Source organism: Saccoglossus kowalevskii, chromosome 4 (assembly GCF_978046115.1).
Source record: "Saccoglossus kowalevskii chromosome 4, keSacKowa6.1, whole genome shotgun sequence".
NCBI lineage: Eukaryota > Metazoa > Hemichordata > Enteropneusta > Harrimaniidae > Saccoglossus > Saccoglossus kowalevskii.
This window is the reverse complement of record NC_140644.1, coordinates 7,663,935-7,679,048: the sequence shown is the minus strand read 5'-3', so window position 1 is coordinate 7,679,048 and position 15,114 is coordinate 7,663,935. Positions and strand designations below refer to the sequence as shown.

General features: G+C 35.5%; 1 protein-coding gene across 1 annotated transcript in view; it reads right to left on the bottom strand.

Moving 5' to 3' along the window:
• Positions 1-8,529, bottom strand: part of LOC144364063 (uncharacterized) — a 35,598-nt gene extending 27,069 nt beyond the window's left edge. The window contains exons 1-4 of the mRNA XM_078014371.2: positions 8,455-8,529; positions 6,772-6,935; positions 5,594-5,663; positions 5,323-5,368 (exon numbers count right to left, since the gene is read on the bottom strand). Coding sequence (XP_077870497.1) covers positions 5,323-5,368; positions 5,594-5,663; positions 6,772-6,913 — 258 coding nt within the window. The 5' untranslated portion in view covers positions 6,914-6,935; positions 8,455-8,529. The remainder of the gene's footprint in view (positions 1-5,322; positions 5,369-5,593; positions 5,664-6,771; positions 6,936-8,454) is intronic.
• Between the last annotated feature and the right edge of the window lie 6,585 nt (positions 8,530-15,114).

Sequence of the window (15,114 nt, the reverse complement as noted above, 5' to 3'; positions counted from 1 at the left end):
TGGTATACTCTGGGGAGCATGGTCCCAGTACTCAACATTTCCTTCCATAGACAATGTTTTTCTTTTATTTAAACTTATATTCGTAGTGCTGAATGTTTGGTTTGAGTATACTAACAAGGAATGGGGGGGTGCTAGTTCGAAAGGGGCCACTCAGAATATAAGCAATCACTGGTATTTTATAACAAAATATGTGAAAAAACCAAACTCCATAACTGTCAGTGAAGTTAACATGGACATGGCTTAAAAAAAATAGTCATGTCTGCACATCACCCCTCTCTTCCACAAAAGTAGCAAATGTGATTAAAATCTGATTTTTGAGATTTTGCTTACACAGGCTGAAATGAGATGATTAATATGCAAATTAGATACTTAATATGCATGAACTTGATCCTAAAATGAATCATTTTTTGGACATGATCCCAATTTACCCATGCAAATTTGATTACAATCAGCTTTCAAGTTTTGTAGGTTTTGTTTACAGCGTAGACAGACAGACACAAAAACACACCAAACTATTCTTTACACACTGGAGCTAAAAAACAATCTGGTGCTGTAGAAGACATATAGAAACGTCCAAAAGGATTTATTGATGTTTTGGTTGAATGGATGAGATTTTACAGAACTGAGAATGTTCACACATAAACCAAAGACATTACAAAGAAAATAGTGAGTACGCGACAGGTTTTCTTGCTGTGGGCATGTAGGTGTCGTTTCACACATCAATCGTATAATGAAGAATATCAACCGATAGGCCTCGTTGGTTTTACATACCCCAACGTATAAAGGGTTGTGTAAACTTTATCATTAGCAAAAAAGTAGCACGATATTAAAGCGTTTTATTTGAAAATCAACTTTGTTTATAAGGTGAATATGCAAATATACAATATGCAAAACAAATTATTTGAAACAATGTATAATAAAGCAATCATCAGAATGAATGAATGACTGGGTTTTGTTTTCGTACAATTCTTTGAGTTACAAGTGGTCATGTCGGATAAGTGTGATGAAAAACTGTAGTCTGCTTCCATTACTAAAAGCTAGTTGTCATGAAAGTTCAAACAAACTTACTTCCAGAAGGATTCAGACTCTCCTGCTTAGTTTAATGCATGTTTAAAAACACAAGTGTTCACGAGAAGCTCTGTAGCAAGTTGGAAATGATTAGTGTTAAATCTCCAGTATTAAATCTACGTTACATTTTCAATCGAGAAATGTTGTACATGACCTATACTAGTTTTCTATAAAAATCAGGGATCAAATTTGTTTATGGGAATTTCACTCCCATAATGCAATGCCATATGCTCAGTAACACGCTCAGCAGTGCAAAATTTGAATTTCTCTCCCATAATGCAATGTAATACGCTCAGTTGTTTATGGTTTGATTTTACCCTATACAATAATACACACAAGTCATCAATACATGTAATCCTAATACACAGAAAAGTTCATGGCCGAAATCTGTAATGATAGCCGACATCAAAAGCATTCAAACCATCCTTCAGAGATTTCTCTACAGACTGGATACTTGGAAATCTCATGTTCACTGGTAAAGACTTCACGTCAACAAAACAGCTCTGTGGTCAATGTCAAGTACAAAAAGTCATCCACTTTTGTGTACCGGTATATCACATTCAAATATTGTTATTTTCAGCACTTAATTCATATTATTATGCTGACTACGATCATTTTTTTCAAATACAAAATATTGTTATTATTTATACTATGCCATATACTTGTAACAATGTTTGGTTGACATGGTGTCACAGATGACCTACAATCATAAGAGAGACAATGGAAGATGTAGTGATGAAGGCACTGTACGTATTTCCTATTTTTTGTAATGCAGGGGGGTGGGTAGGATGGAGAATACTATCATAATTCAGATATTTTGGAAATGAGAGATAGATATCTTATGGAATACTGTTGAATACTTTATTTTGACTTGGAATTAATTTTCGCTAAGGGAATGATTCAGTGAAAATAAAATCCAGCAAATATACCTTTTTTCCTACATTTTACATTAAACTTGTCAAAAATCAGTGAAAATAAATTCCATACAAAATACCCAAAATGTCTTTTCAGCGAAAATTAATTCCAGCTAAAATAAAGTATTTTACAGTATTCAATTGAAATTTGCGTTTTAATTCATAAACCTAATGCTGAAATGGTTTATCTGCATCAGTATGTATCCATGGATACTACTTTATTTATTAAAAATTATTTTTCATACGCAGATGTTAAACAACAAACATTCATATATTCAAAATATTTTTGAATTTTTCAGGATCTAACCCAATTGTTATCATCATATTTGTGATTCGTTATTTTCAAGACCTCTTGAAACGATAAAAAAATGCCAGTAGAGTCCACCTGAAACAGATGAGGTTACTCCATCTACACCAAACATACAAGTGTAAACTAAAGGTGTTAGCATTATCACTTTGTTCAACAGTTTTGGTTAAAGTAAAGCAACCCGATAAACAATGGTGGATATTGTAAATAAAAGAAAACCATGTGTTGATACGTTATCTTAATTTGTTCCACTAGACTAAACACACCAACTTTCATCTGTTTCCACAAGAAAAATGCATTAAAGTGACTTTATAGTAGTAAATGTTGTGAGAGACTGCGATGATGGATATGTTCAGAGTGGTTGCAAAGAATTTTTGCCTAACCGTGCATAGTAAATATTTGCCTAACCATGCAAGATGAATAGTTGCCTAACTGTACACTCATTTTTTCAATGACCAGGGTATTAAAGACTGCCCTCTACAGTCTACAAAACCTGTGAAAATAATTGATTCAAGCATTTCAGATCAATCTAATTATAATATTCAATTTAATTAGGATATGCTCTGTTTTTCACCAAGATATCACTGGGGTTGACATACAATATTAACTTTATATTTTACAATGTAATAATTCAACAAATATTCATATACAATATTACAATATTTTACTGATAACACAAACAATTATAATTCATAATCAACATTTCAAAAATTTCACATGAATAATAATTTCACATGAATAATAATTTCACATGAATAATAATTTCACACGAATAATAATTTTACATAAATAATAATTTCACATGAATAATAATTTCACATGAATAATAATTTCACATGAATAATAATTTCACATAAATAATAATTTCACATGAATGATAATTTCACATGAATAATAATTTCACATGAATAATAATTTCACATGAATAATAATTTCACATGAATAATAATTTCACATGAATAATAATTTCACATAAAAACAACTGTACAGTTAACATTCACTACTTTTAGACCATATACACCTTCTCCCCTAGAGAATTTTACAAACGTCTATCATCCGGTCTATCATCCGGTCTATCATCCGGTCTATCATCCGGTCTATCATTTACCAAACAAAACACAGTTTTTTGGACATCTGAGCATTGGTGCATTTTCCAGATATTGACTTTTGAAATATTGTAGGCTAGATTCCAACAACCACCAAACAACATGAACGAGTAAAATGATCTTATAAAATAACTTGAATAACTAGGTGGCCTCAAAATGATTGCAAATATATTTGGTATCCCTAGAAGAGGTATTAAACAAGTCATTCATTCATGTTTTAATTACTGAATTTGCGGTATTGCACCATGATAATACGCCAATATGGAAAAAGATTTACAAACCACAAATTTTAGTAGTTTAAACATTAAAGAACTTAGTCAAACATTAAACACACAATTTCTATATAAAAAGTAGGTCACAATAATCTCCCATATACTTTGCTAAATACATGTTGTATGCCGTATAAAATCTGATCACTGAGAGACGTCCAGTTATTGCTTTTAAAATATATCTATGTAGGTACTAATGAAAAACAACCCTAAAACTGTATGATTTTATGTCAGGAGGTTGGTCGAATAAAATAGCGTCTTGAAGCACTCATGATAATGACAAATGCCACAATTGTAATAGATATTACAATTACTGAATATGATCATGATGATGTCATACTACTAAAAAGGGTGTATGCTAATTGCATATTTCACATATGTGAACATTTGAAAACTCAGGACAGCACAAATACACCTTTTTATATTTGCAAGAGGAGTCACAAAACAGAAAACCTAAATGCATATGTATAATCTCATGATTATTTTTCTTAGGTTTATGTCAGCAGCAATTCACTTTGTTTTTTTTTAAATTTCAACTGATTTTTTCAAAAATACACAAACGAGTTTGTCAAAATTAAAATTTTTTTACCAAAATCCATCATTATCAGCATGTATGTAAACTCAGAAACTCTGAATAACCTTTAGGGAGTGCGTACAATTGGCAGTATTATTGTATGTGATGGCAAACTATGTGATATGCATTTTTTATTTGTTTTGTTTTACGTCACACTGTGGAGATGTGTACATTATACATGTGTTAAACTATAATATCTGAGCCATGAGAAATTTCTGGTTATTGTTTTTTTAAATATTTGTTAATTTGTTGTATACTAGTAGATAAAATTACAAACAACCCAAAAAGTCAGAAAATGGACACAATGTAAATAAATTGATTGAATAAACTCATAGTTTTTTTTATCAACTGAGTTCCAAAGTCAACTTCAGGCACCATCAATAAAATAGTTCCAGTTATAGTTTGCTTGTTTTCTCAGAAAAAGTTGACGAAAATGTCAATTTTTTTTATCAAAAACTGAAGGCAATGTTACTTTTTTCAGTTCAAACCAAAATTAAAATTGAATTCAGTGAAAATTCCAGAAAATGTCAACAAACTCATCGCTTTTTGAGTGGGAACAAATATGACACACAAAGGGTTTAACATAACAATGTAACATAACAATGTAACATAACAATGTAACATAACATCCAAGATTTTATACACCAAAAAAATAACATTTGCAGAGTGAATATTTTGAATGACATTGCCATCCATTGATACCAAATATAATTATTTTATTCGCCCAATTTATTCCCATTTCTGTTTCACAGCCTTTAGAGTTGTTTGTGGTAAAGCCTACACTACTATATCTTTGAAAGAAAATTTGACTTTTGTTCTGTTCTCCTCCTAGTATGTAGAAAAAAAAGTCACTGGAAAAAAAGTTACAAAAAAATAGTTGTATGAAAAAAAAATCTTTGTAAAATAGTCCAAGCTGTCCCAACTAGTACCAAAAAGAACCTCATTTTAAAATCATTAAAAATAATCTAAAATATTTGTGAAATAAACAATTATGTAAATTAGTTAACTAAGAAATAATGAGCACATATACATACAAATATATATATTATATGATATACAAGTTACCAGAAAATAAACAACCTACCATAAAGAGTGCCACTAACAACAGAACGACTTCACCATAATTCAGTCTGCAAAGTGAAAACATTGCATTGGTAAAAATGAAATCACAGCATACAATTATCATTTACATTTACATTGAGTAACCATAGAAACCATACATTGTCAAAGCCTATTCTGAATTTCACAAACAGGACTGATCTTCATTTCAGAATTACAAGATAAAGTACCATCATCTTAAAATAAGGTTGCCAACAAAACCAATTTTTAGTTACCAAAACTATACATATACTTACAAACTCTGTGCCAAACCAAATGAATCGTCCATATCTTTGTATCTCAAATCAATGTCTATGTATAAAGAATCTAAAAATAGAAAAAAGCAAATCATCGTCATTGACAGAGTTCAAGTCCAGTTTTTAGTGTTTGTATTCAGCATGTTAAAAATATAATAAAATGGCACCTTATCCAGGTGTTGTTTAGTCAAACTGACACCCCTCCTAGAAATAAGATCATTCTCATATCATACAATATTGTATAATCCACACATAAACCAGTAAGACATTTTGAATCAAGTCATAAAACAAAACATTATATCTGTTGTTCATATCAAGTTTGGCTGAAATTGGCCTAGGCATACTTGAGAAATGGTTCATGACAGGTTAAAATTTTGTTGTTTTGGGTATTTTTTTAATGCAAATATGTCATCAATACAGAAAAAAAATCATATGTACAACATTATGCTTTGTCTTTGTATCTACTTTCATCAAAACCAATAAAAGCTTGTTTGAGAAATGAATAAGGAGACATGAAATTAACACCAACATGGCCACCATTGAAACAGTTGATGACATGTTAAAATTTTATGATTTAATTTTTTCACCAAAATGGTTCACAATTCAGTTAAATTTAACAAAAATTACTGCCAACAACATTAAACCCATCATGTTTCGCTATTGTACCAAATTTGAACCAAATCTGTAAAAATATCTCTGAGTAATTAAAACAAAATGGCCACCAGTCAGCTATTTTGAATAAAATTGCAAAGTAAAATGACATGCATCAGTAACCATGAGTAATATCAAAACCAAGCTTGAATGAAATTGGCCAAGACATGGCTGAGAAATCATTAAAATGGTAGCTGGTGGATCAAAAGATCAACCAAATAAAAAAAACTAAACAGACACACTGCGAAACAAGACTCAAAACATAAGTTCCTGTTTCAGACTTTGTCCAGCAGGACTAAAAAGCAGAGTGAAAGTTACATATTTTGGCCTAGAGAGGGCGCACTTTAGGTGATTGGTACTTTGTAACACTTACTTTTCTAAACACCATGTGTGAAAGAATAAACAACCCAGCCACATACTCTCAACATTCAGACTCTTGGTCTAATCAACACCAATGATGTGTCTACGTCAATAAAAAATAATTGGATTTATGCGACTGTATCTAAGGCTTAATATTGCCAACTTACATGGCTTCCATAGAGTATGGAATTTACCGCCCGGTAATGAATGTGGTCTTAAGAAGATAAAAGAGGCATCCCATGCTTGGATAACAGCTGATGACAAAAACCAGAATTTCATCCATCCTGGTAAAATACTACTGGTACCCATTGTCAATTACAGAGCCAGAATCCTATATGAAATAAAGAATACAGGAATGAATGCATCTAGCCATTGAAAAATAAAAACACACCAAACAAAAACTGTTGGAAAATAGAATCTACAGACATCATTCATTGCAGGGCATAAAAGATGAAATAATTCTTCTATTATGTCGTAATAACTAAGCCACCACAAAGATGTGTTTTTTTTTCAATATTATATCCCTAGCTTTAATCTAAATAAATTAATTTATTTAATGAAAAGTTGTGATTTTATCCCATAGTAGAAAATGAACATTTTGTTATTTTGATTTTTTGCTTTTCTATTCATGTGTATTATTATAAACCAGTACAGAAAATTGTTTATCTAGGAAAGAAATATGGATATTATTATTATTATTATTTGTTTGAAAGTTTATTTGAAATGACCAATTAGTAGTTACACAACAGATAATTGGGAGATAGTATTACAGGAAAGAGGAAAGAAAAGAGAAGATGGAACATTAACTCTTGTTGCTCCACAAAATAAATCTTTTTGACAATGAGACTATGCATGGTACAGTTTTTTGTTGTTGTAAACAACTATGAATATATGAGGGATACAGTTGTGATGTGAGTTTAAAAGTTGATTTTATAATAATTTTCACATAAAAACAACGAGAAAGCATGTTTCAAATAGTCATTTTAAATGCTCAAAATTTGTTAATCGCTTTTTTCATATTGCTTATAAGTATGTAAGTATAAGTTAGTTTCAAAATACGGATTCTGAAGTACAACGACAACATTAGTGTGAACGCTGTAGAAACCACCACAGTGTGTTCTTTGGTTTCAATTTTTATATTCAGCCAATTGGAGGCTTCCCTGCTAATTTAATAATTTCCCATCCATTTATATCTAGGGTATACAGCAAGTTTTTTGTCATTCTTACAATTTGTGTTATATCGTGATGTAAGTCCTATCCTGTAAATCCCAAGTTTATTGCATGTCCTTTTACTGTAGTGATTGGTGCTGACTGTGTAATAGATAATTTTGCATACTAATTTTGGCGCATCATCACCCACAAATAAGTCAAAGCAGACATACTGTAGTGTAAGATTATAGCACATAGAATTAACACCTGATAACAGCTGTGCATATTCGTGTATATTTCCCATGATGCGTACCCGGTGATTGCGGGGCCGTGGTTTAAGTTTGTGATACTTATATATGCATTACCGAAAATGCAATGCAGTAAAAGTCGACTGTAACGTGTAATTCCTGCATCCCTGGATATGAAATTTTATAGTTTATGTTTCTTTTTATCTGCTTTTGTTATCTAGCCACGACAAACTACAGACATGATACCGGCACTCTAATACGTCTGTGATAGCCCTGCGTACATTGTTGCAATGAAAACGAGCACCCGGACGTTAGCAGACCACGCAAGAGCTACATCTATGAGTGCAATGTACAATCCATAACACATTCGATATCCCCCAGTTTCTCTATTACACAAATTAATATATCAATGTATCCATCAAGCCTTCTTTAAATTGTCTTTAAAATACTCACCTGGAAAAGTCGTTTATTCCAATGACTTCAAATCGTTGTTGAACTCTTGACTACTTCCGCAATGATTGAGTCCTATAAACATTGTCGATTGGTGGCGCACTACTGCAGGAGGGACTGAGAGACTTTAGGAGATGAACAGCGACACCTATCAACCATTTGAAATAACTGGCCTTATTTTGTTTTTTCAACAAAATATGTTTAATAGTATTCACGAGTTGAATTAGATTGTAGACAGTCTTCGAGTCTAATGTAACTGCGTTTCCCAGACATTCGAACGCCGAAGGCGTTTGGTTGGTGTCAGGAATCCAAAGTTTAATTGATTTCCAAGTATTACGCCCTCCCTGTTAGGCTTATAAGCTTTTAAATGCATACGTGATTTACATAGAAAGGGGAATACTTTGTGACTTGTTATAGGTGGAGAAATAAAGAAATACTTAATACATATATTGCATGCACGAATCTTCGCAAGGAGAGCAGCCTGATTGGACGAATTTACCTGGGGTGAGATTTGTCTCCAAATACTATGGTACCGAAGACTTGATTCCCGAGAATCAGAATGAATTTGAGGTTAATGAACTTTGGTGAATTTGGTTAGACGGGTCAACAAATTCGGTTTTGCATTTCTGTCAGTTTGCATAACATTCCTGTCGCACCTGATGTGGTAGTTTCGCGCAATTCTTCTGGTTTCGACCAATTAGAAATGAGCAGTGTAAACAAGGGGGTGTCATCTTGATTTACAAATGATCCCCAATAAATCGAACAAGAAAGCGTGCCTTGGTTGGCATGTTGGACGATACACCAGAAGTACGGTATAACACAGATAACGTCACCATTGAACTCCGGATTTGAGAATTCACTCTCTGGTCGTCCTGGTGTCAGCTATAGCACTGTACAGCGTCCTCGTGATGTGAGCCACCCCTAGAAACCAAGCCGTCTAAAATTTGTCGCCACGTTTGTTGCTTCAGTTCGACATCGTTACGTCCGGTATAGTACTTCTGCCTTACACGCACAAACAGCCAGGTTTCAGTTTCCCCCTGCCTTACCTGCATATTTCGACCGCGGTTACGTTTATCGGAATCGTCTAAAGTATTTAGGCAATGCAGTAATATTTAATTAGCCGATTTTGTGAAGCTATTTGTGTATTTATTGTCAAACTTTTGTTCTTTGTATTAAAGTGTGCGTACGCACGTTGCAGTTAATTCAAATTTGGTGTCATTTAGTGCTGTGCGTGTATGATGAATGTGTTAGTTTCCTTATTAATAAATTCTCCATGGTTCTTAGATGTCCAATTGTTATTGGCCTGAGATCATTGTCGTCTTGTAACGACAACCATCTTAAAAGAAAAGAACCCACAACAAGTGTGATCTATATAGTTTAAGTTATACGAATCACTGGCATTTCCATTCACTTTGTATGAATTATTTCCGATTTAATACAAATACATCATAGACCTCTTGACATTGGTGGAAGCGGTGGGATATTGTTAAAAAAGAAACAATATCCACAAATCATACTACCCCTGTATAACGAACACTTTATCATACGTATGTACAACACAGTGTTATATACTGTTTCTGAAAACGTTATTACGTCAGGTTATTGAATTGCACTTTGATTCTGTTTTAAAACAATTTGTATTGTCTAGTTTTAAGTACTATTTAAGTTGCCATCGCTGGTCTAATTCAATCTTTTTGCTTTGTCCATTTCCCCCTTGCGGCCTTCAATCCCGTGTTCTGGTCATTTCCACTTTGGGTTGATATCTTAGTTGCCATTATGACTTCAGAAATAAAACCTAAGTCCCCTGGGAGATCTGTCGCCTGTACTTGGGATGAACCCAAAACTGCTTTGGAAGCTATCGACACGTTTACTGACGAAGCGAAGGCTATGGGTTCTGAGGGGAAGGACTTAAATCGGTATGTTAGAGAGGAGGTAAAAGAGTGGAAGAAATTAGACCGTGAAAATAGAGTCTTACGCAGAGGCGTGGAAGCCAGAGCGAGAGAACTGGAAGCCAGAGCGAGAGAACAGGTTGAGTTAGCGAAAGTTACGGCACAAGAAAATATTCGGTATGAGCGCGAAAAGCATAATTTCGACTTGGAACGCATAAATAAACAAGCCTAATTGCAGGGGAATGGGCGCAATAATGTCCCGGGAAAACGCCCTAATTTACCAGAATATAAAGAGGGGGAAGATCTTGATTCCTATACGAGACGCTTTGAAATTTATGCGAACCAAAACAAGTGGGAAGGAAACGAATGGGGGAGCAATTTTAGCTGTTATTTATCTGGGAGATCCCTTTCTATTTACAATTCGTTGAGCTTGGAACAAATTCAAGATTGCGAAGTAGTAAAACGAACTATGCAAAATGCATACAATCTTACGGAAGAGGGATATCGTTCCAAATTGCGCTTTGCAAAACGCGGCATTTCTGAGACGTGTGCACAATTTCTAGTTAGGTTAGAGAACTATATTAATAAATGGGTAGAAATGTCACTTATCGGAAAGGCGTACGACAACCTCCGCGAGTTGTTGTTAAAAGAGCAGTTGCTTAATTGTAGCCCTCCCGAGATCCGCGTTTTACTTCGCGAGAACCATAAACTTCCAATTTTAGATCTTGTAAAAAAGGTTGATATGTACGAGGAAGCAAGAAAATATGATTCTTCATTTAATAAAGTTTCCAATAATTTTTCCCGATCTAATTCTCAGAAACAAAATAGTTGCAATGCGAATCAGAATCAATTTGCGAACAAAGTTCCGAGTGTAGCCCAATGTGGACGCCGTGGGCATGATATAAAAGCATGCCATGCGTCACGTCATTCCGTTACGGGAAAACCCCTCATGAGCAATAGTTGTCTAGTAAAAGTAGGGGATGAACTTCAGGAACCCGAGTCTAGTAGCGAGTCTTTAGTTCCCGAAGCGTCGGACAGTGACCTCCCCCAAGAGATGACCTGTACGCAGGATACCCAAGTGTATGAAATGGTACCTGTTACGTCGCTGGTTTCCGTAACTACCGCCGACCCGGTAATTGGAAATAGCCGAATGCCTATAGCTATCGGCAAGGTGAATGGTCACGTGGTTAGAACCCTTAGAGATACGGGTTGCGATGGTGTGATAATTCGTGAAAGTTTGGTTAAGCCCCACCAATTTACCGATGAGAAAAAGTCCTGTATGTTTATGAATCGTTCTACAGGCGAACAAAATAAAATGGCTAAATTATATGTCGACACCCCTTTTTATTCTGGCGATGTTAATGCGTTGTGTCTTAAAACACCTGTGTGTGATTTGGTTATTGGTCAAATCCCAGGTGCTAAATTGCCTTGTAAGTGTGAGATGGAAGCGTCTGTCTTAAAAGCAGACTTTCATGGTGGTAATACCCCGGTTACAGTCAAGACTAGTTTTGGTAACAATCGCGCTAAAACTAGCGTGCATAGTCCCAGGAGGATTTTTATGCAAAATAATAAATTGGGTAGTCTAAAGTCTGGAAACAAGATTATAACCCAAAATGAGAGTAGTCCTTCGAGGATTTCAGCTCAACTTGGCGCGATTCCTAGGAAAAAAACTAATGACACTGGTGCAATTCCAATAAATAAATCTACCTGTGAAAACGACGCAGTGGAGTACGATAACAATTTGGCCATTGAGACGGATGTCATCAATGAAGCTTGTGTCGGTTAAAACGACTCCGACACTTCCCAAAAGAATGTAGACATCCAAAATCCTGAGATAGTCTCCTCTATCGCGCCTCAAGGGTCAGAAACCCTCCTGACCTGCGAAAACACGCAGAACGTAAGGAACGCCCTCACCGTTCAAAGAGTGTAGATCAAATGATACCAGTTGTTAACACGATTACAACTGAAAGAGGCTCGACTCGCCTTTGTGACTCGTTGCCACAAAAAAATATTAGTCAGTCTGAACAAATGGGCCCGGATGAGACCCCCCGTGAATCGAGCTCTTGTATAATCGAGGCTGGTGCAGTAGAAACTAGTGCCCAGATCTTTGCTCAAAAGCGGAAACGAAGCCCTCTCGTCGTAGCTAAAACTGATGAATGTGATAATCTAATTAATACTGATACGCTTTTAGCTGCCCAACAGGAAGATAGAACGTTAGATAGAATTTTTAAACTATGCAAGTCGAACCAAATTCAACGAAATGGAAAGGGTGGACTCGCTACAGTTCAATTTAGAATGAAAGAGAAATTATTATACTGTTATTATAAATCTCCTAGAGTAAATTTTGGCCAAGAAACAAGTCAACTTGTAGTCCCTGAAAAACATAGACAACAAGTTATGAAAGTTGCGCATGACTCGATTATGGGAGGACATTTGGGACACCGGAAAACGTTAGATCGTATTATGTCGCAGTTTTTTTGGCCCAACCTCCATGCTGATGTAAAACGTTACTGTCAATCTTGTGACGTATGTCAGAAAACTACGCCCCGGGGAAGGGTAGGCAAGGTCCCTTTAGGACACATGCCATTAATCAGCATACCATTCCAGCGCGTAGGCGTAGATCTGGTGGGTCCCATTATGTCTGATAATCCCCGAAAATATCGGTATATTTTAATACTCGTGGATTATGCCACTCGATATCCCGAGGCTTCTCCACTCAAAAATATACGTACTGAAACTGTCGCTGAGGAGTTAGTCAACATGTATAGTCGGGTTGGAATCCCTAAAGAAATTTTGACAGATCAGGGGAAACAGTTTATTTCTGATGTCATGAGGGAAGTATCCCGACTGTTGTCCGTGCGTCAGATGACATCACCCTACCATCCGCAAACTAATGGATTGGTTGAGAAATTTAATGGGGTTCTAAAACGAATGTTAACCCGGATGTGCGAAGAAAGGCCCAATGACTGGGATCATTATATAAGCCCCCTCCTGTTTGCGTATAGAGAAGCCCCTCAAGCTAGCTTAGGGTTTTCGCCATTTGAACTTTTGTATGGCCGTACTGTTCGAGGCCCCATGGCAATCTTGCGCGAGCTCTGGACTAATGAGAATGTAGAACCTGAAACTAAACTTACATATACTTATGTTCTGGACCTCAGAAACAGATTAGAACAAACTTGCGAAATGGCTTTAAAAGAGCTGCATAAATTTAGTGATATATATAGACATCACTTTAATAAAACTAAGAAGAATAGACAGTTTCAAGTTAATGATAAGGTTCTTCTCTTATTGCCAGTAGCCCACGACAAGCTACATTTATAGTGGTAGGGCCCCTTTGATGTGAAAGAACGGGTGGGGGAATGTGACTATAGAATTAACAAAGGTGGGAAAATTAAACTTTTCCACGCTAATATGTTAAAGTGGTACGAAGAGAGAGCGCCCTCTGTGACTAAAGATAAGTCTGACACCCCGGACTATTCATGAAAGTCAATGTTGCCTTTGTTGATAGTCACCCTTTGGATCATGGGATTGAAGGCCCGGGGCGAACTTTACTGAATTGATAGATTTTTTACCCAAAATATGTAACCAGTCTATAAAAGATGTGCACGTGTACGAGAACTTGGATCTCTCTCAAAAACAAGATATTTCATATTTACTTAACAAACATCAAACAGTTTTGACTGACGTACCAGGACGTACAAGCGTTGTTGAGTACGATATCAAGTTGACCACAAGTGAACCAATTTTTACCAAACAATACCCCCTTCTTCTGGCCTCCGAAGATGTGTTAAAAAAGGAAGTCGATGATATTTGAAACTAAAAATTTGCATTCCAGCTCAGCAGCCAATCAGCGACGGCCTAACGCTTAGATGACAATTTCGGTTTCAAATACCCCGGCTTAGTGTTCTATGTTCTTCGCGTAATTAGGTGTTCGTATGCAAGGGATTTTTCCACGCAAAAACGACGAATTAGGCCGAATTTTGTTATCGGTTGGCTTAATATAACCCCAACGGACCGTATTTTTGTGAAAGATTGGTATTTTTGTCCTGATTTGTAGGAATCTGAAAAACGCGTTTCACAACTTGTCTCTTATTTAGTTTTCGCTGCATTCAAGATGGCGGCCCCCATATAGTAAATATCGTATTTATTTTATTATCACGTGTGCGCCAGCTGACTGTGCTCCTATTATAGGAAGTTTGTGCCAAATTTTGCAGCCATTGCCGCTCCTTTACATGACCTTACAAACAAAGGTCAACCAAAACAATTAAAATGGGAAGATGTACATCAAATTGCCTTCACTAAATTAAAACTAGCATTGAACTCTGATCGTATTTTACACCTCCCGAATTTTCGCAAAATATTTGTTCTTAGAACGGATGCCTCTAATGAAGGATTGGGGGCTGTTTTACTGCAGTACGACGAAGAAATTGCAATTCCGATTGCTTATGCAAGTAGGAAACTTAGTTCGACTGAATCTAGATATGCGGTTGTTGAGAAGGAATGTCTGGCAGTCATTTGGGGGCTAAGAAAATTCCAACAATACTTGCGTCTGAAAGAATTCTGGATAGAAACTGACCACCAACCTCTTATTTATTTAAATAAATCTAAAATGAATAATGGAGGCCTTATGAGATGGGCAATGTATCTCCAGTCCTTCAGCTATCGTGTTATTGCTATCAAAGGGTCCCATAATATCGGAGCCGACTTTCTTAGCAGAAATGCCGTAGATTGAGGGAAGATTGTCTATCTTACTAGTTTTATAGGTTAATGTATG